Genomic DNA, 19,228 nt, shown 5'->3' with positions numbered 1-19,228 from the left:
CTAATACAATAGCTGCTTCTATTGTGAATGTCCAGTGTCCTACATTACTGTAGCTGGTCAACAACACTCCGATGTCTTTGGCAGTCGTTTTTACAGGCCTTTCTTGAGACATCTGCAGATTGTATCATTAAGTCATGACCAAAAAACGTCCGGCTGTTGATCAATCTGCAGTCAAGATTGTTGTGAAAAACAATTAGACATTTTAGTCAAATTACACAATTATTAACAAATTATTGCCAGTTATTATAGTATTAGACAGCAAATTCATCAGCCTCCAGTAGTTTTGAGGAGATAATGTACATTTATTAATGTGACTGTTATTGGACCTTATTACGTTGATGCAGAGACTGGATTACAGAAACATGAAACTCCTGTGATTGTGAGTGAAAGCAATGAAATTGCTTGTTATAAAACAACACCCTCACCCTATCATGCATAACAGGAGATACAACACGACTGAAACAAAGCCCAACCATAGAGCCTAACACCTGGGTCGAAACAGGCGTGAAACAGAAACATTTTGAAGCCGAAGAATGTGATGTTATTTTATAATATACCCGTTCATGTTCTCTGTTTCAAAACATGTTCAAATCGTTTGGTTTCTACTGAACATGCCCCTGTTGTGTGTCCAAATATCAGGAAGTCCCGTGTCCTATTGTCTCTATATGATTCCCAGGAACACAGATGAGGGCGATGCCTATGACGGGCCATAGAAATATAACAAACTATAAGAAGGGAAGGAAGAGAAAATAACAGTTTGTTTTTCCTATCTCTCCATCCCCCTGAAATCCCTTCCTGTCTTGTGGCTTTTCCACGGAACTCATGAGGGCATTTTCAAACGTCCCCTGCGATGTATACCAAGATGCAAAACTGGACCTGTGTTTACTTCCTTGATCCGATAAGTCTAATATGCTTTCACGGAAAGAGAGGGATGAATGGAGAGAGGCGTGATGTTTATCTTCTTATCCCTCTCTTCTACTCCAGGTCGTGAGAAGACATGCAACACACGTCGTGTACTGAGGACCGGATCCAGCATGCTCTGGACCGATGTCTGGATGGGCTCAGACCCAGCCCCACGGCGCCACAACCCTGGAACGGTAAGCCTCATCTGAGCTGAGCAGGGTCGGACGTGGGCGGGTGTATTTCATCTCTTCGTTGGTGACTTAGTTTTCATTCTCAGGGAATTTGATTCCCAGTGTATTTCATTTGAGACATGCAGTCCTTTATTTGTTAAGAAAGGCATAATATGGTTGTTCACGTGAAATGGAAATAAAGGCCTGTTCACAGGCAGGCCTGTCACTGTTGCATGTAGTTCATGTCACAGTATTGATCCAAACTGCAGGAACATTTTCTAAGTGTGGTGTTACAGAAAGTCGACATGATATCAAATAGCATGAGACGTTTCGAGTGTCCAGCAACGTGTTAAAACCCCTCCACAAGAAAATCACCAGTCATCAGTCAGACCACACGGACAGTAACTTGTTGTTCTTTCTCAACTTCTGCGCACCAGAACTGTTCGTTGTGACAGGTATATCTGAAGCCCAGTAGGTCTAGTGAGTCTGTTGTTGTTGAAAACTGTCAGAGAAATGTTATTACGTGCTAGAGGAAGTATCAACGTTGACACTATGGCTGTGGAGGAAGTTGTGCACACACACACACACACACACACACACAGAGACGTGGCGGCACAGACCGCAGTGCGCCTGGAAGCATGATGAGGTAGTGTGAGGGGGTAGGATCGGTTAGTGTTGTAAAGCGTGGCAGCACCAACTGAGTCAGATATCACACACCTACACACTGTGGTTTTCTATATCACATTTTCAGGAGGTACCTTGTTGCCACATACTGTGTTGAAATGATGTTATTAATTTGTTTTGAAGTACACTGTGTACCCTTCAGGGAAGCTATATGTTTTAGTTTCATAAGCATGTTACACAATGTGGCACGCTCCCTCTGATGTGATGTGACGTGTGTGTGTGTTTCAGTCCTGATGTGCACGGCGGGCCAGTCGTTGAACCGCTGGAGTCTGGAGGAATTGGTGAAGAGAGACCCAGAGAACTTCCTCATCCTCCTGCAGCAGATCCTCAGGAAGACCCGAGAGGTGAGGGGTCACAGGTCATTACTGAAAGGGCAGAGGCTATCATAACTCCTCTACTTAGGATGCTGCTATGACCTAGATTCTTATGGTCACATGTCATGATGACCCCAAGCCTCTACAGGATGTAGGTGGGATTTTAGTCTGATCTACAGTATGTGATTAGGAGCAGTATGCCGTCTTGTGGTGGGAATTGAGAACTGAAACTATAAAGTGTGGATACGTGAATGAACTTTTGGTTCTCCGTATGTGTGTGCAGGTCCAGGATCAGTGTCAGTATGAGCTAGTGGCTCCCCTCGCTATCATGTTCTCCTCCACTCTGTTACAGGTAACGGTAATCAATCAATCAATCAATCAATCAATCAATCAAACATGAAAACCCCAACCTTAGTTACCCCTAACTAGGTGTTTTTCTGGTTGCAGACCCCCTTCTGTCCCCCTGCCACGGAGCTGCTGGAGGAGGCCTGTGAGGTGTTTGGCTGTTTCCTGACTTGGCCAGAGCCTTACTGCAGCGTGTGTAAAGGACTGCTCTCCACCTTACATCAGGAACTCAAGGCCCCAGGTAAATATGGAAAGACGTGGGCTACTCTAGGTTTTATATCTACCCCATGCTTCTATGGGGGTTTTGAACTATTCATTTACTTCATTGGGGTGGCAGGGTAGCCTAGTGGTTAGAGCGTTGGCCTAGTAACCGGAAGGTTGCAAGTTCAAACCCCTGAGCTGACAAGGTACAAACCTGTCCTTCTGCCCCTGTTCCTAGACCGTCATTGAAAATAAGGATTTGTTCTTAACTGACTTGCGTAGTTAAATAAATTGATGAGCATGATGTGGACTGTGAATTAATATGAGGTCAAAAATGGTCCGAGCCATAGTTGCTGAGGGCTGTAATCATTATGCCGATTCTGTTGCAAAACGTTTTGCAATAAACTGTTTACTCCAAACACAGAAAACGCAAACAAGAGTATCTATTGGACAAATTCAGATGGGTCCCTCCCCGTTTCATTTAGTTTGCTCTGGTTGATTCCACTTGATTCTTAAACGGTTAACCGTTTCCATAATGAATACACCCCATGTCATGGTGGCTCTGTCAACCATGATCAGTGACTGACCCCTAGTGACTCAAGCAGATAATGCAGTAAGATGAAACGCACAAATACAGTGAGTATCAGAAAGTATTCACTTTCCAGAGAGCAAGAAAGCCGCTCAGGGATTTAACCACGAGGCCATTGGTGACTTTAAAACAGTTAGAGAGTTTAATGGCTGTGATAGGAGAAAACTGAGGATGGATCAACAGCATTGTAGTTACTCCACCTAATTGACCGAGTGAAAAAAAGGAAGCCTGTACAGAATATAAATATTCCAAATCATACATCCTGTTTTCAGCAAGGCACTAAAGTAATACTGCAAAAATGTGGTAAAGCAATTCACTTTTTGCCCTGAATACAAAGTGTTATGTTTGGGGCAAATCCAATACAACACATTACCAGGGTTTGGAGTAACAGATTATATGTAGTTACATGTAATTTGTTACATGTAAGGGATTACAAAAAATGGTGACTGTAATCCGTTAAATTACTAGCAAAAATATTGTAATCAGATTACAGATACTTTTAAAAAACTAGATGGTTACTTCGAGGATTACTTTTAAAATCAGAATGGATGTTTGTGGAAAAAATATTTGACACTTCTCTGTTTGTTTAATGACATTCAAATCAGCATTGAAAAAAGGGTCAAATTTAAGTTTGTTCCACCTGAGCGAGTCTGACCACAAGTCAGAGACCACTATGATGACACACCAAATGTGTTTGATGGATCACAGGAAAAGAGCAGGAATAGGCTTTTGTAGGCTACAGTCCAAGCAATGTCTTCCAATGGTGCGACTGCTGTCGGTATCCAAAGATTATCCAACTTGAATAAACGCTTGGAGGTAAGGATGACAGCAGTGGTGTAGCCTACGGCAATACGGGGATATAATTTATTATTGATATCTACATAGCGCATTGATGTGAATCATACTGCTGCTCTCTCATTTAGCTATTTGCGTCATACAGATTGTGGTTGTTGTGGATGGCTGTTCACAAATCTAAATGTGTATTTGAACCCAATAATGGTTGAATACAAGAAGTTTAAACTTCCTATCAATCATTGTATTTGAAACCAGTGGACAGCCAGTGAAAAATGTGCTCTTGCAACAGCTGCATAGTGCGGATCCCAGCCTATGGAATCAAAGTGGGGCTTTTATTGCTCAATCTAATTAATGCTGATAAAATAATTACATAGGCCTAATGGACACATGCTCAAATTTGCAAAATGTTGATAGACTTAAAGGGGCAATCTGTAGTTGCTACATCCATTTTTGGACTTAAATATAAAAGTTTGGACACACCTACTCATTCAAGGGTTTTTCTTTATTTGTACTATTTTCTACATTGTAGAATAATAGTGAAGACATCAAAACTATGAAATAACACACAAGGAATCATGTACTAACCAAAAAAGTGATAAACCAATCAAAATATATTTTAGATTCTTCAAAGTAGCCACCCTTTGCCTTGATGACAGCTTTGCACACTCTTGGCAAAGCATGCCATTCCATGAGCGCAGCATTTATTTTTCAACTTGAATCAATGATCCCAATCAGTCCTCCATGACAACAAAATCATAAACAACAGAGTAGGGCTGGCTAATAAGTCATTAGTTTTGGAGTCACTACATGGCTAATCTGTACTTCCATATTTCCAAGTCCTATTCTTGAAGATTCTTGTTGGAATGACTGGAATTCTGAGAGGCTTTGGTTTTTAATGTAAAGATATAATTTAATTGTATTATATGTTGTAGAAAGCGATGGGGTAGAAGAAGAATCAACCCATAAAGTAACATTTAACATCCATATATTGCCAGCTATGTAAACTTTTTATTTTATTTATTTTTACCCCCTTTTTCATGGTATCCAATTGGTAGTTACAGTCTTGTCTCATCGCTGCAACTCCCGTGCGGACTCGGGAGTGGTGAAGGTCGAGAGCCATGCCTTCCTCCGAAACACAACCCAGCCAAGCCGCACTGCTTCTTGACACTTGCACAACACCAATGTGTCGGAGGAAACACCATACACCTGGTGACCGTGTGAGCGTGCATTGCGCCCGGCCCACCACAGGAGTCGCTAGAGTGCGATGGTACAAGAACATTCTGGCCGGCCAAACCCTCCCCTAACCCGGTCGACGCTGGGCCAATTGTGCGCCGCCCCATGGGTCTCCCGGTCACGGCCAGCTGTGACAGAGCCTGGACCTCTAGTGGCACAGCTAGCACTGCGATGCAGTGCCTTAGACCTCTGCGCCATTTGGAAAGCCTAGCTATGTAAACTTTAACATTGACTTATCCTGTAATAGATGTTGTTCAATTGGTAACATACATTTTTGTCTTCTTCTAATGTCTCTTAGGGGGAAAGTAATCTAAAAGTAATGGAATGTAATCAGATTACGTTACTGAGTTTGGGTAATACCAAAGTTACATTACTGATTACAATTTTGGACGGGTAACTTGTAACGGAGTACATTTAGAAAGTAACCTACTCAACCCTGCACATTACTGAGTACTAGTCTCCATATTTTCAAGCATAGTGGTGGCTGCGTCTTGTTATGGGTATGCTTGTAATCGTTAAGGACTGGGGAGTTTTTCAGGATAAAAAGGAAACGGAATGGAGCTAAGAACAGGCAAAATCCTAGAGGAAAACCTGGTTGTCTGCTTTCCATATTTCTGTATTTCAATTTCAATACATTAGCAAAAATAATCTGTTTTTAACTTTATCATTATGAGGTATTGTGGTTTGATGGGTAAGATTTATTTTTTTACAATTCAAATCAATTTTGAATTTGGCTGTAACGCCACTCTATGTGGAATAAGTGAAGGCACTGTAGATATAACCTAATCGGATTAACTTGATCACCTCAAATTGATCAAGTTAGGTAAATGAATAGTTAGGTTTAGGTAAACGTGTCTGCTCAAACATGTGCCATTGATAATGGAGAAGGGCTTGACGGTTCTGTGGGAGCCTGTTCTTGGAAAGCGGATGTGTGATACTTCAATTCACAAAAGAAAAAAAGCAGAACTATAACATCCTGTCAACTACCTGGAAGAGGATAATGACAGATCAAATCAAAAATAAGACTGAAATCGGAGAAAGTCCCGTCGGGTACAGGCCAATGAATGAATGAATGAGCTTGCAGTGGTGTGAATGGGCATCACTATTTTGTGATGTTGTGAGATCAAATGATGATGTAATTGTGTGCATTACAATACTTTAGTGTGCAAAGAACAATCAACTTATTCAGCGTGTGTTCACTTCACAGGCATATCCTATCACAGACTGGTGAGAGAAGAGCAAGGCCTGGCCACCTCAAAACATCGCTCAAAAACAATGTAGGTTGTCAACAGTTTAACTGCTACATTTTACTACAGATGATTCTAAATGACTGTGCATGTTTGTCATGCACATGTAAACCACACGTCTGGAACTCCACTTCAGTTATTCGTTCTCCCCACCCCTTCCCTGCCCAATATATCACTACTTCCTTTTCACTCTGTGGGTTTTTCTTCTGTTAGCGTTCCCCTTGTTCTGTTTCCGTGTAACTGGGTGTGTGTTTATATACACGTCTTTGCATGTGTGCCGAGAGACAAAGGCATGTGTATCGTCCTGTTCTAGAATTCATGCAACAACGAATAATAATAATTACTTTTTTTAGAGTGCAGACCTCCTATCACCCCTGTGTTTTCCACCATGTCAACCCTATGTCATCTCATTCCCATAGGACGGTTCTGTTGATGAACCCTAGTGAGGTGCCTCCTGAGTTCCTGTCTGTAGCAGACCAACTGAGTAGTATCCAACGGTCCCAGAGAGAGACGTATATCACCCTGGTCAAACATGCCTACCAGGCTACCCTGGGCACCAAGTACCCCCTGGCCAGCATCCACAAAGCCCTGCAGGTACTGGACGACACAATATACCACTGGAGCGCTATAGAGATACCGATAGAAATTGTGATTTTAGCTAAGATTTTGTTAGTCTTGATGGATGTGTAATCTGTTAGTTTTTACCCATCATGGTCAAAATCAATGGTTAGTAGTTTGATAGTTTGTTAGTACCGATCTTCTGAACAGAAACACAACATGACTTTCTCGCCACAGGTCAAGAGTCTAGAAGTGCTGGTGGAGATCTTCTCCGTGGTAACCGACGTCCTGGAGAGGGCCGCTGCCATGGACGACCCGGCGAAAGGCCGTGATCATGTGACGCAGGGCCTGGAGGGGCTGAGGGAGAGGATGGGCGTCCCAGCGTCCGATGTCAGGAAGTCTGACGGTGAGAGGGTGGAGCCTAACCAGTGTATTGATTTGTCATAATGAGGCTACTGGGAAAAAATGTCCATACAATGTGTGTAAATGTTGTTTCGTTGTATTTACTCTGTTTTTAGGAATGCTGCAAACTCTACCACTGCCCACAGCCAAGTGCTACATGTTTCACTGGGACAAGGACAACTTTGGTAAAGGACTTTGGTCTTCAGTCTCTCATGAAATGGCTTGTCATGGGATCCCCCTTGAGTCTGGTTCCTCTCTAGGTTTCTCCTACCTAGGTTGACTTTCCTTTCTGTTTGATGGTTTCAACTTGGATTGTGACAAATTAATTTGTCGACGGTCCTTTACAGTACATGCAACTGATAGACTGTGTCCTTGTGATTTTCAGACATCCTCAACACCATTCTGGAGAACGAGCATGACCTAACCGGCTTCCAGACCTCCAGTGGTCGGGGTGATGGTGAGGAGGGGGAAGAAGATGCAGAGTTCGACCTGGAGGAGGAAGAGGGAGAGAAGGAAGAGGGAGAGAAGGACTTTGTACGTAGACATGTCGGAGACAACGGCTGGAGCGTGGACCACCGAGCCTCCACCTTCTCCACCGTCTCCTCCCTCTCCACTGCCTCTAAAGACTCCATGTACTCCAACTTGTCCGAATCCTACACCCCCTCCATTCTCTCAGTCACTTCCGGCATCGACAGCGACTTCTACGAAGACCCCGAGGACGCCACCTGCAGCCCCTCACCTTTGGAACAGAGCCCATCATCCGGCAAGTCAACCAAAACTTCGGCTCGTCGGAGCCAGCACTTCTCCCGTTTCTTCAAGACAAAGACGCAATCCCTGACCAGAGCCAAGAGCCTCGGCAGCCCAGATGTTACGGACTTTGTCCCTGTTCGTTCAAAGCGCTCCAACTCCCTTCCGCAGCAGGTGCACCTACGCAGCCCAGACTCCTTGTTCCAGACCCCCTGTACCCCCCAGGCCCTCAAGCACGTGTGCTTCCGCCGGAGGCCCATCCTGAGCAGTGACGAGGAGGGTAACAGTAATGCCACCACCCTGAGGGTGGTAGTGTTCGGGGCCGACCACGTGGCAGGCAAGGTGGCGAGGGCCTATAGTAACCTACGCCAGAGAGAAAACGTTTGCCCGAGCCTCAGCAGAGCCTTCCGGCTGCAGTTCTTCTTTGTGCCTGTGAAGAGGGACGGTGTTGTGAGGTGCCCCAGTCCCAGGTGCCCTAGCCCCGGAGGCCAGTCGGCTAGCCCACGGAGAGGAAGTACATCCTGTACAGTGAGTGCAACTCTTATAGTATAGTGGCTTTTTTAAAAGTGGCCCTATCAGGTTTATAGCATAGTGGCTCTTTTTAAGTGGCCCTATCAGGTTTATAGTATAGTGGCTCTTTTTAAGTGGCCATATCAGGTTTATAGTATAGTGTCTCTTTTTAAGTGGCCCTATCAGGTTTATAGTATAGTGGCTCTTTTTAAGTGGCCCTATCAGGTTTATAGTATAGTGGCTCTTTTTAAGTGGCCCTATCAGGTATATAGCATAGTGGCTCTTTTTAAGTGGCCCTATCAGGTATTTAGCATAGTGGCTCTTTTTAAGTGGCCCTATCAGGTATATAGCATAGTGGCTCTTTTTAAGTGGCCCTATCAGGTTTATAGCATAGTGGCTCTTTTTCAGTGGCCCTATCAGGTTTATAGCATAGTGGCTCTTTTTCAGTGGCCCTATCAGGTTTATAGCATAGTGGCTCTTTTTAAGTGGCCCTATCAGGTTTATAGCATAGTGGCTCTTTTTAAGTGGCCCTATCAGGTTTATAGCATAGTGGCTCTTTTTAAGTGGCCCTATCAGGTTTATAGTATAGTGGCTCTTTTTAAGTGGCCCTATCAGGGTTGGGGTTAATTCTATTTCAATTCAAGTCAATTGGGGAGATAATTGAAATTTGATTTACAATATTTTTTTTCAATGTATAAATTGAACTTCAATTCACTTCCTGATGAGATGGACCCAAACCATGTTAGTTTCTGGTGCACCATAAGAAACATCAGCTCTAAAGCGTAACCTCAATTCTAGATAATGGGTTGATAGCTGTTTAGACTGATATATTGTTCTTCTAGGAGCTCAACATTCTTGGCACAGAAGACAGCACTAACGACATAGCCCGTTTCATTGGTATGCTGGACCCCTGGTACGAACGCAACACCTTGAGCCTGCTCAGTCTGCCGGCCAACGTGGTGTGTCAGGTAAGACCACATTTTGTGTGACATATCAAATGATGAACATGATGAAAAAAATCATGTGTTGTCTCACCCACAGTCAATGGTGTTCACTGTGTCTTGCAGCAAACCTCGAAGATGGAGTCCGAGTTGTATGATAGTTCCTATGAGGATCGTCTGCCCATCCTGGCTGACCTGGTGTTGTACTACTGTCGCCATGCCACCAGGCCTGCACTGATGCAGCTCTACCAAGCTGAGGTGAGGCCTGGATTCCTTTTTGTCTCTTTTTCTCTCTCTCTCTGTCTCTCTCTGTCTCTCTCTTTCTCTCTCTCTCACTCACACACACACAGACACACACACACACACCACACATCTCCTACACTCAACCTCCATGTTATAAATGTGTGTGTTGACTGCTTGATGTCCTTGGGGTTGTAGATGATGTTAGCTGGAGGCGAGAGGAGGACAGAGGTTTTCCTTCACTCCCTAGAGCTGGGCCACACCGCAGGGACACGAGCCATCAAGGCTATGGGTACGTACATCTGCCTCGGCCCTGTCTCCTAGCAAACAGCCCATAATAAACAACAGGCAGTTCAGATTTTCCAATTAGAAAATATGCAGCCGGGAGTCCGAGGTCTGGGTGGATTATGGCTATGGGAACATCTGCTGTTTCAATCTATGATTCAGAGACTCAATTTGTCTCATTTGTTCCCCTATGTCGTTTCTTCAATGCTACATGACTGAATCTCTTCCATCGATTTTTGCTTATTAAAAAACAAAGTGATACTAAATGTATAAATCATCATTCTTCGTATTCATCATCATCAATGATTGATTATTCATCTTCAGCATCATGTTCAGCTCTATGGCTGTATCCTAATAGGGAAGCTCTGTGTTTGTCCTTTTTGTAGGTGCCGCGAGCAAGAGGTTTGGGATCGATGGCGACCGGGAGGCAGTCCCTCTGATGTTAGAGGTGGTTTACAACAGGGTAAGATGGTGTTCAGCAGCTCTTCATATTTCTAGAAACATACTGACCGTGTCAACTGCATAATGAATCATCATTATCTTTGCCTGATGCATCTTTGATGTATTTCTCTCTCTCTCTCTCCTTCTTTTTCTCTCTCAGGTGGTCATCAGTGGGAGAAGTCAATGGACGAAGAAAGACAAAGTTTGCACCTCCATCAACCTGACCAAAGCCTGCAAGAATCCAGAGGAACTAGGTGATATAACGACAGCAATAAAATAAACTACAGTAAAATAAAGTTCTGGGTTCATTCATGAATTGGACATTTTTTGGGCTCACGCTTTTTAGAGAGCAGCCAAATCAGTTGTAGGTTTAAAAGTTTGTTTCGTCAACGCAGACATCCTGTTTTGATCCCTTCCTTCCCCCACGGTTTCAGATTCAAAGATGGAGTGCTTGCAGTTGACAATGACAGAAGTACTGAAAAGGCAAAACTCAAACAAATCTAAGAAAGGCTACAATCAGGTGAGCAGGATGTTGTCAGATCGAGTCGGTGCGACTTGCGCACATCAACAACTTCACATAAACCGCCGTGCTCTATAAGGACTCCATAAAGAGGTCTGTAAGCAGCATCTCTCGTACCCCGAGAACGAGATTATTTCTAGATCAACCCGATAACAAACCCAATGTACACTTTCACAGACACGTCGCAGTTTCTACTTTAACAGAGCACGACTTTCACTTGAGTTTTTTTTGTTGTTGTTATTGTCCAACCCTTTTCCTGCTCACTGGATCTTACATTAATGTGACACACTGCATCCTGTAGCTCAGACAAATACAGCATTAATGCCACTAATGAATGCTTTTCTATATGTCCTTAGGGCTGGTTTCACAAACACAGATTAACCTAGTCCTAAACGCTTTCACTGGAGATTGTCCTTTGATCGTGTTTTTGATCCAGGACTGTGCTTAGTCTGTGTCTGGAAAAACGACCCTTGGAGTCCCATAATATACTTGTATTGCTTCTAATGGCCAGTTTCTACTTGACAGCAACTGAGCGTTACTGAGGTGAAGGTGGACAAGGTGCAGGTCAGTGGGACTGGTAACACCACCTTCGCTGTGTGTCTGGACCAGGATGAGAAGAAGATCTTCCAGGGTGTCACCAGGTACAGGAATACACACACACACACACACACACACACACACGCACGCACGCACGCACGCACGCACACACACACACACGCACGCACGCACACGCACACAGTCACAGTCTTATACAACTGTGGTCCCATTCAAAATCCTATTTTCCCTAACCCCTAAACCTAACCTGTACCCTAAACCTAACCCTAGCTCCTAATCCTAAAACTACCCTAGCTCCTAACCCTAAACCCCCTAGAAATAGCATTTGACCTTTTGGGAACCAACAAAATATCCCCAGTTGGTCACATTTTTGTTTTACTATTCTTAGTTAAACACATCCACACAGTCTCCACAAGTAAAGTTAAACACGGCCACACACACACACACACACACACTCTGACCACAGTGTCTCTTTCCCTCCCTCCTTCTCTCCCAGGTGTGAAGTATCTGTATGCTACAAGCCTGACAGCTCTACAGACTGGAGGTTAGACCGGGGTCTGTCCGCCCAGATCCAGCCACTCCACCCCACCTTCTGCTCCCTCCTCTGCCTGCCCATAGCCACCTTCAGCGGGGCACAGCCCTGAGAGGGGAAGACTAGCCTTAAAAATATATATATACTTTAATGTATTTATGACACTTGTTTTAGACAGCTGGTAACAGAGGGGGAGTAAGTGGAGATGAAAAGCCTTGAGTCTGTGGACCAGGCTAAAATGAATGGAAGTGACTCTTTTTGGAGCCAAGGGACATTATGGCTGCTGGATGGTTCAGCGAACCATCCTCCTGTGATGACTAACATTGCCTGAGACCTACAGACCTCCGTTGGGCTAACACAGTCTTGTGACATTCAGGAGACCGGGGTTCAATACCCAGTTGCTGAAATGGACACTATGGATTATGTAAATGATGTACATTTGTATACTATGTATTTCTTCCCTCAAAATAACCTCAACATTACACTGTAGCTACGCTGGTATTGGTGCAAGGCATTTGGACGCACTGAAGTCCTCTCTTCCTGCACTGTAATGAGCAACGGTTTCCTGAAGTGGGACATTTCTGAAATATCACAGTGACTTCTTTAGACCAGCAGGGGAGTCCATTGTGTTCATTTTCCCACACGAGAGTAACGTATGTCAGGATAATGAGGTAGGAAAAGCAGCCTTTCTCAGGACTCCGCAGACTCACCCAAAAGCAATTATGTTCAATGTTGTTTTTTACATTTGAATGTATACATTTGACATTGTATTAAATAATCCCATTTTGACATTCCATTGTACATAATATAAGATGTATCATACTGAGTAGCACACTGTAATGTTTATTTGACACTGTATTTGACAAAACATAAGATATATTTGGTTTATTTAGCTGATACCAATGACCGCAGGAAAGGACATAGATATTCCAGGATAGATTGACCTGGTGTCATAGACCAGTCTATGGTGCTACAGAATATACTCATCCAGTCCTTTTGTTAATCAGTTGTCTAATTTATTGCTGCCTACAGCTTTGCACTGGCGAAAATGGATATGGTCACAGTAATCAATCATACAGCAGAAAAGAATGCACAGTAAAAATGCTTTTAAAAAAGGGTGAGGTTGGTATGTTAGAAATTTTTGTTTTTAAATGGGTAGGACTCTGGGTTTATCCTGACTGTGACCTAACCAGTTTCCCTATGATGTCAGGAAAACACCACAGACTAGTAATTACACATGCACACCAAGTGTACGAAACATTAGGTGACATTCCTAATATTGAGTTACACCCTCTTTTGCCCTCGCAACAGCCTCAGTCCGTCAGGGCATGAACTCTACAAGGTGTCGAAAGCCCTTCCACAGGGAGGCTGGCCCATGTTGACAATGCTTCCCACAGTTGTGTCAAGTTGGCTGGATGTCCTTTGGGTGGTGGACCATTCTTGATACACACGGGAAACTGTTGAGTGTGAAAAACCCAGTAGCGTTGCAGTTCTTGACACATGCAAACCGGCACCTTCTATCCTACCCTGATCAAAGGCACTTAAATATTTTGTCTTGCCCATCGGCTGAATGGCACACAAACAAACAACCTTTAACCTGTCGTCTCCCCTTCAACTACACTGATTTTGAAGTGGATTTAACAAGTGACATCAATAAGTGATCATAGCTTTCACCTGGATTCAAATCAAGTCAAACTTTATTTGTCACATGTGCCGGATACAACAAGTGTAGACCTTACCGTGAAATGCTTACTGACAAGCCCTTAACCAACAGTGCAGTCTACAGTATGTCATGGAAAAAGCAGGTATTCCTAAAGTTTTGTACATTCAGTGTATATTGCTATAAGGTTAACTTCAACAGACAGATGCAAAACATAAATACATGAAAGGTACTGTACATGTAACAAGATATAACAAAATGGTGTTGTCTGGCACTTCTGTTCTCTCCATATGGTACCAATTTTGATGTTAGTCTTTATTTTGCGTCTTATCAATGTCGAATCAATGTTCTATGAATTGTTTGTATAGTATGACAAATCCTACAAGAAATAAATAATGATGATGAAATAAGATAAAATGGTAGGCTACATTTTTTTAAAACTTGTTTCTCTGGGTATCTTTGAACATACAGTGAGTAACAGTAGGCTGACTTTTAAACAGAGTATCAACTGTGTTAAAAAATCTATTCAAAGATGAGAAACCTCAACCAGCACAAAATACAGGTATATATTGGAGGCCTATTTGATTGGCTAACTCCTATCTAGAGCGGCAGGGAAACAATTGAGACATTGTATTGGTTGAATAAATCCTCTGTGGGCGTTGTCATACTGTACTACCCGGCGTGCTGCTGTCACAGCTGCAACTGTAGCAACGTGTGAAGTTGTATTTTCCCGAGCAATCAACTTCACAGAGTTCTTATGGATTTCTTTGCTGAACCTAACGGCAGGTAAATAGTGATCTTGTCCACAGAAATAAGCTCTCTTAAATGCATGGCGTTTTCGTTTTGTTAATTTTGAATGGTTTTATAGTAAGATAATTACTCTTGGACCATTGCATGACTCATGTTTTATGTTCAAGTTGCACGGTATTGTAACCTAAATGCTGCAATAATGTTGCGCTGTTGAACTCACTACTGAGATCATGTTGAGCTCTTTTTCTGATACGGTGCCAGGGGAACCAGGCTTTGATGCGTATTTCAAAGCTGTAGTCAACCATGCACAATCGATTGTTCTCAGAGTGCCTTTGTATTTTGGGGTTGAGAATTACAAAAACTCATTACAAGATTACTGCATATTTTGTTTGGTTCTACTCGTTTACTGTTGCTGTTTAAGTTTTCCATTGAATGAGAATCAGGTGCATTCTTTATCGGTGTGGCAGTGTGGTACTACACTTAGATAAGGTAACTGAGAGTTCAGAATCTGCCCCACTGTAACCTCACCAGTTTGATAGCGACTCATACAGATATCCCACTCACAAACGATGCATTCAGGATTTCATTGTTTATTGATAGACAGTCGTGAATGAAAAGAATATGGATACATACAGAGTAGACATGGGAAGAGGTTGTTATATTTTGATATTTTTGTTCCATTTTTAGTCTTTATAAAAAAAGCTCCTTGCCACCATGCCTGTTCAAACACACTAAGCCCCAACTGGAATACACAAAGGACAACAACAGTTTTTTCTCTCTCCTGAGATAACAACAGTATGATAACACAATGCCTGATTGAAGCTCTGGCTCTGTGGGCGATGTGTGTTTTGTATTGGTGAGTCTAAAACACAGCTGTCCAGGGTGCATTTCCTCAAGTTTCCTTGTTTTAGATTCAGGTTTCCTGGTCATTCTGGGTAGTTCTGGGATGAATGGTGGCCTGGTCCCAGATCGGTTTCTGCTGTCTTGCCAACTCTTATGATCAACAGTCAACAAGACAGCACAAACAGATCTGGAACCAGGCTAGATGCGTGATTGGTTGTTGGTGATGTTGTTTGGGCAGGGTTCGAATTACTCATAGATTGTTGGTGCCCATTTCCAGCTAATTTAATTACATTGTTACTAAACCGGTATATGAGCAAATGAAAGATGCACTATGCAGAAATCACTCCACCATTTCCTCGTTGCTAAAATTCTGTGGGTGGGATGCATGAAACATGGATTCATTTTAATAGTTTGCCTAATTTCAGTTTATGTGACAAAACAAGCAAGTATAGTGTAGAGAATCATTGTACCATCTAAACCACCTATACCCACCCCCTAAATCTATACCCACCCCCTAAATCTATACCCACCCCCTAAATCTATACCCACCCCCTAAACCACTGTGAAATATATTTTCCATATAAAAAAATAATGTATTTTCAGCTGTTTGAAGCTGGTGTACAAAACCTAAAGTAAGAGATGCAAAAATGACATTTAAGAACAGGAAGCATAGAAATAGCGCACGTAGAACAGATCTACCCCTTCTTAGACTTGCTTTCAATGCGAATGACAAATCTATAACTCACATTCCTATGTTCATTTTATCAGGTCGCCCCAAAAAGTTACATATTGCAGCTTAAATGTATGGGTAAAGTGTTAATTGCTGGATCAATGTTTATATCCCGTGAACTTATTTGGGTTCCCAAGTTTATATTTTAAATGATTTATTGTGGTGCTCTGATTTGTCATGGGAATGCCCATAAACCCTGGCCACCCCTGAAAATGGACCCTCAATGGTATGGCCCATTGGCTTGGGTCTTCTGTATGGGATGCTGGTAGTGTACATAGCTGAGGAGAGCTTAGGCAGTGTCATTATAGGTAAAGCCCTCTGTCTCAATGGGTTTGCAAAGTAGCAACCCAGGAGTCACTGGGTCCAAACACTCTAAAGTTATGGCATGCCTATGTTGATATAAATCAAGAGTGGCCCCAGTGGGAATATGGTAGCCTTGGTGCCAGTCTGTTCCATTGTGCCTGGTTTCCTTATGGAGAGCAGTAACACACTGGCAACCAGGCTAAGAGTCTGGCATTAGAAATGACTATTTAGCCTCCTAGTTTAACTGAAGAATTGTAAATTGAAATGCTACCTTACTCACGGTCTAAGCCTGACGCAATGAGCACATTGAGGTGACAGGCAAACCGCAGACACACTTCAGCTCAGACGCTCTTCAGTTTTATTTCAACAACACACCACCCTTTTGTTTTCCTAAAGAAGAGTATATAAACAAAGGGCCACGCCTTTGGCATCGTCATGTGCAAAGCCTCCTGGGAGGTTGTCTCCACAATGGCTCGACATGCTCCCTGCCAAGTAAGTGTTTGTGTGTGTGTGCGTATGTGTGTGTTGCGACCACGTCTAGTCTGACGCCCTGCGTGCATCCTGCCCCAGTGGCGGATAGATTGCATGACACCAAACAACCTCCCTCGATAAATGTTTACGTGGTCATTATAACATGGCTTTCTAATGACCACGTACAGCAGGATTGTATGTCAAAACCAGCCCTACTAGAATCTACAGAACCATTCAATGGAAAAATGACATTTATGCTTACGCAATGTACAACACTACTAGCCTGGAATCCACAAGCACCCTTGTTACTGAGTTGTCACAAGGCTGTAGTTGTAGCTATGGTAACAACCTTGATTTCAAGCCTGGATTTATGCCTGGGAAGAACAGGTTAAGCATTATATTTCCCGTTAAGGAATGAATGGGAAACCGTTAAGTGCAACGTTCTTATCACTTTGATAAGAGGGAGGCCATACACTTGATATCGTGCAAATGGTATCATTTCAAAACCTTGTTGTAAAAAAGCATAGTCACGATGAACCGGCATCAAAAGTAGGTTCTGTACTGTAGGTCTTTGTGGAAGTTGAATAGTTGCCATGGCTATAAAGTGTCGTATTTATTTTTGGTTAGGTTTACAGTAGTTTTTGTGCGTGCTTGTGTGAACATGGTTCACATGCATATTTGTGCATGCATGTGTGTGTACTGTACTGTACAGTACAGTTGGCCCCTGAGTGCTGGTGCCCAAACAACAACCACCTCAGGAGCGACATCCTCAGGTGACCCTCTGTACAGGGGCTTACCCAATTCACACCTATAGACCCCCTGGGGACCCCCCCTAATGACCCCCCCCCCACCCTATACCCACCCTCTTCCTCCATCCAGCCTGATGGTTTTAGCACATGGGGTATAAATGTCTCCCTCCTGAATGTGTGTGTCTGTGTGTGTGTGTGTGTGCTTGTGCGTGCGTGCGTGTGTGTGTGTGTGTGTGTGTGTGTGTGTGTGTGTGTGTGTGTGTGTGTGTGTGTGTGTGTGTGTGTGTGTGTTTGTGTGTTTGTGTGTGTGTGTGTGTGTGTGTGTGTGCGTGCGTGTGCTCATGCGTGGGTCAGACGCAATGTGATAGGGGATGGAAGCTTAGCCCGGGTAGAGGGCCAGAGGGTTGCAAGAGTCCAGTGGTCTTGAAACACTTCCTCACATTGTTCCTGCTGTGAATGCAGGAAATATCCTTGATTGATATCCCCCCTCACACCAGCAGCATAGAGGGTGCATCTGAAATGCCCCCCTATTCCCTGTATGTAGAATGCACTACTTTTAGGACATAGCCTATGTTTATTTTCTTACAGGCACTTCTACCACTGGTGGAGGAGAATCATTGACCAGTTTATCTTGTATGGGTTATGGTTACGTAAGGTGTTTATGGGTCAGAGGGGTTGGATTTAGATTATTGCTTAGTTTGATGGAGAGAAATACTGTTGGTTTTCAATGGTGTCACTTTTAGATTTTTTTCTGTACATGGTGCCTTGTTTTTTATGGAAATGATCGAAGAACAACATTTGCACTATTTGTTACTGTACTGGTTTCCAAAAAAAAAAACCTTTGTAGTGTTAGTTTGTGACGTGCCGTTTTAGCATTTTTCGTCATGAATCTTGTTGTGGAGGCAACTCTGTAGAGTGGTCACAAGCTGGCACAGCCACAAGGTCATAAAATCTGTTTTTAAACTTAACCCTAACCTTAACCACACTGCTAATCCTAACCTTAACCACACTGCTAACCCTAACCTTAACCACACTGCTAACCCTAACCTTAACCACACTGCTAACCCTAACCTTAAAGCACATTTTTGTTTTCATTCATTTTTACCATGTAGCGAAGTTTGACTTTGCAGCTGGCCTGTCTAAGGGGAAATCACTCAGTTCTGCCTCCAGGACAAGACTAATGACAATAAGCATCAACTTGCTTGTGACGTGAGGCATTGCTCAACGACATATTGTAGCAACACAATTTAAGAGTTACTTTAGCTGGGCCATTTCTTGGCTTATCTCATGAAAGGAATGTTTTACCGGACTATTTGGACACTGTGCTTGCCTGGTTTTTCAACTGTGACATAATAACGACTCTACACGAGACTAGGTACTTCCCTGGGTTTTGTATAGAGGGACATGTGAGCCTGCAGTATATACATTGTTTTGCTGCTCAATGTCCTTACGTGGGGATTTCAAGGCTCAACATACGTTATCATACATTACATCTCAGCCATGGACTCTA

The 19,228-nt window shown here is 43.2% G+C and overlaps 2 protein-coding genes across 3 annotated transcripts in view; both read left to right on the top strand.

The window, feature by feature from the left end:
* The window catches only part of LOC110495115 (phosphoinositide 3-kinase regulatory subunit 5), a 29,724-nt gene extending 15,435 nt beyond the window's left edge, over positions 1 to 14,289 (top strand). Inside the window, exons 2-18 of the mRNA XM_036949478.2 lie at positions 985 to 1,097; positions 1,986 to 2,101; positions 2,355 to 2,423; positions 2,519 to 2,657; positions 6,442 to 6,511; positions 6,901 to 7,075; positions 7,277 to 7,445; positions 7,558 to 7,626; positions 7,827 to 8,716; positions 9,541 to 9,666; positions 9,766 to 9,897; positions 10,078 to 10,171; positions 10,551 to 10,627; positions 10,766 to 10,859; positions 11,040 to 11,125; positions 11,651 to 11,766; positions 12,177 to 14,289. Coding sequence (XP_036805373.2) covers positions 998 to 1,097; positions 1,986 to 2,101; positions 2,355 to 2,423; positions 2,519 to 2,657; positions 6,442 to 6,511; positions 6,901 to 7,075; positions 7,277 to 7,445; positions 7,558 to 7,626; positions 7,827 to 8,716; positions 9,541 to 9,666; positions 9,766 to 9,897; positions 10,078 to 10,171; positions 10,551 to 10,627; positions 10,766 to 10,859; positions 11,040 to 11,125; positions 11,651 to 11,766; positions 12,177 to 12,324 — 2,670 coding nt within the window. The 5' untranslated portion in view covers positions 985 to 997 and the 3' untranslated portion in view covers positions 12,325 to 14,289. The remainder of the gene's footprint in view (positions 1 to 984; positions 1,098 to 1,985; positions 2,102 to 2,354; positions 2,424 to 2,518; positions 2,658 to 6,441; positions 6,512 to 6,900; positions 7,076 to 7,276; positions 7,446 to 7,557; positions 7,627 to 7,826; positions 8,717 to 9,540; positions 9,667 to 9,765; positions 9,898 to 10,077; positions 10,172 to 10,550; positions 10,628 to 10,765; positions 10,860 to 11,039; positions 11,126 to 11,650; positions 11,767 to 12,176) is intronic.
* A 234-nt stretch (positions 14,290 to 14,523) lies between these two features.
* The window catches only part of LOC110493544 (phosphoinositide 3-kinase regulatory subunit 6), a 34,869-nt gene continuing 30,164 nt past the window's right edge, over positions 14,524 to 19,228 (top strand). The window contains exon 1 of one of the 2 annotated variants that reach the window (XM_036949480.2): positions 14,524 to 14,658. The gene's annotated coding sequence lies outside the window, so the exon portion shown is untranslated. The remainder of the gene's footprint in view (positions 14,659 to 19,228) is intronic. The other variant, XM_090204645.1, reaches the window with a different exon arrangement.

Source organism: Oncorhynchus mykiss, chromosome 17 (assembly GCF_057628025.1).
Source record: "Oncorhynchus mykiss isolate SJ-2025 chromosome 17, ASM5762802v1, whole genome shotgun sequence".
Lineage (NCBI taxonomy): Eukaryota > Metazoa > Chordata > Actinopteri > Salmoniformes > Salmonidae > Oncorhynchus > Oncorhynchus mykiss.
This window is presented reverse-complemented; position numbering and strand designations above follow the sequence as displayed.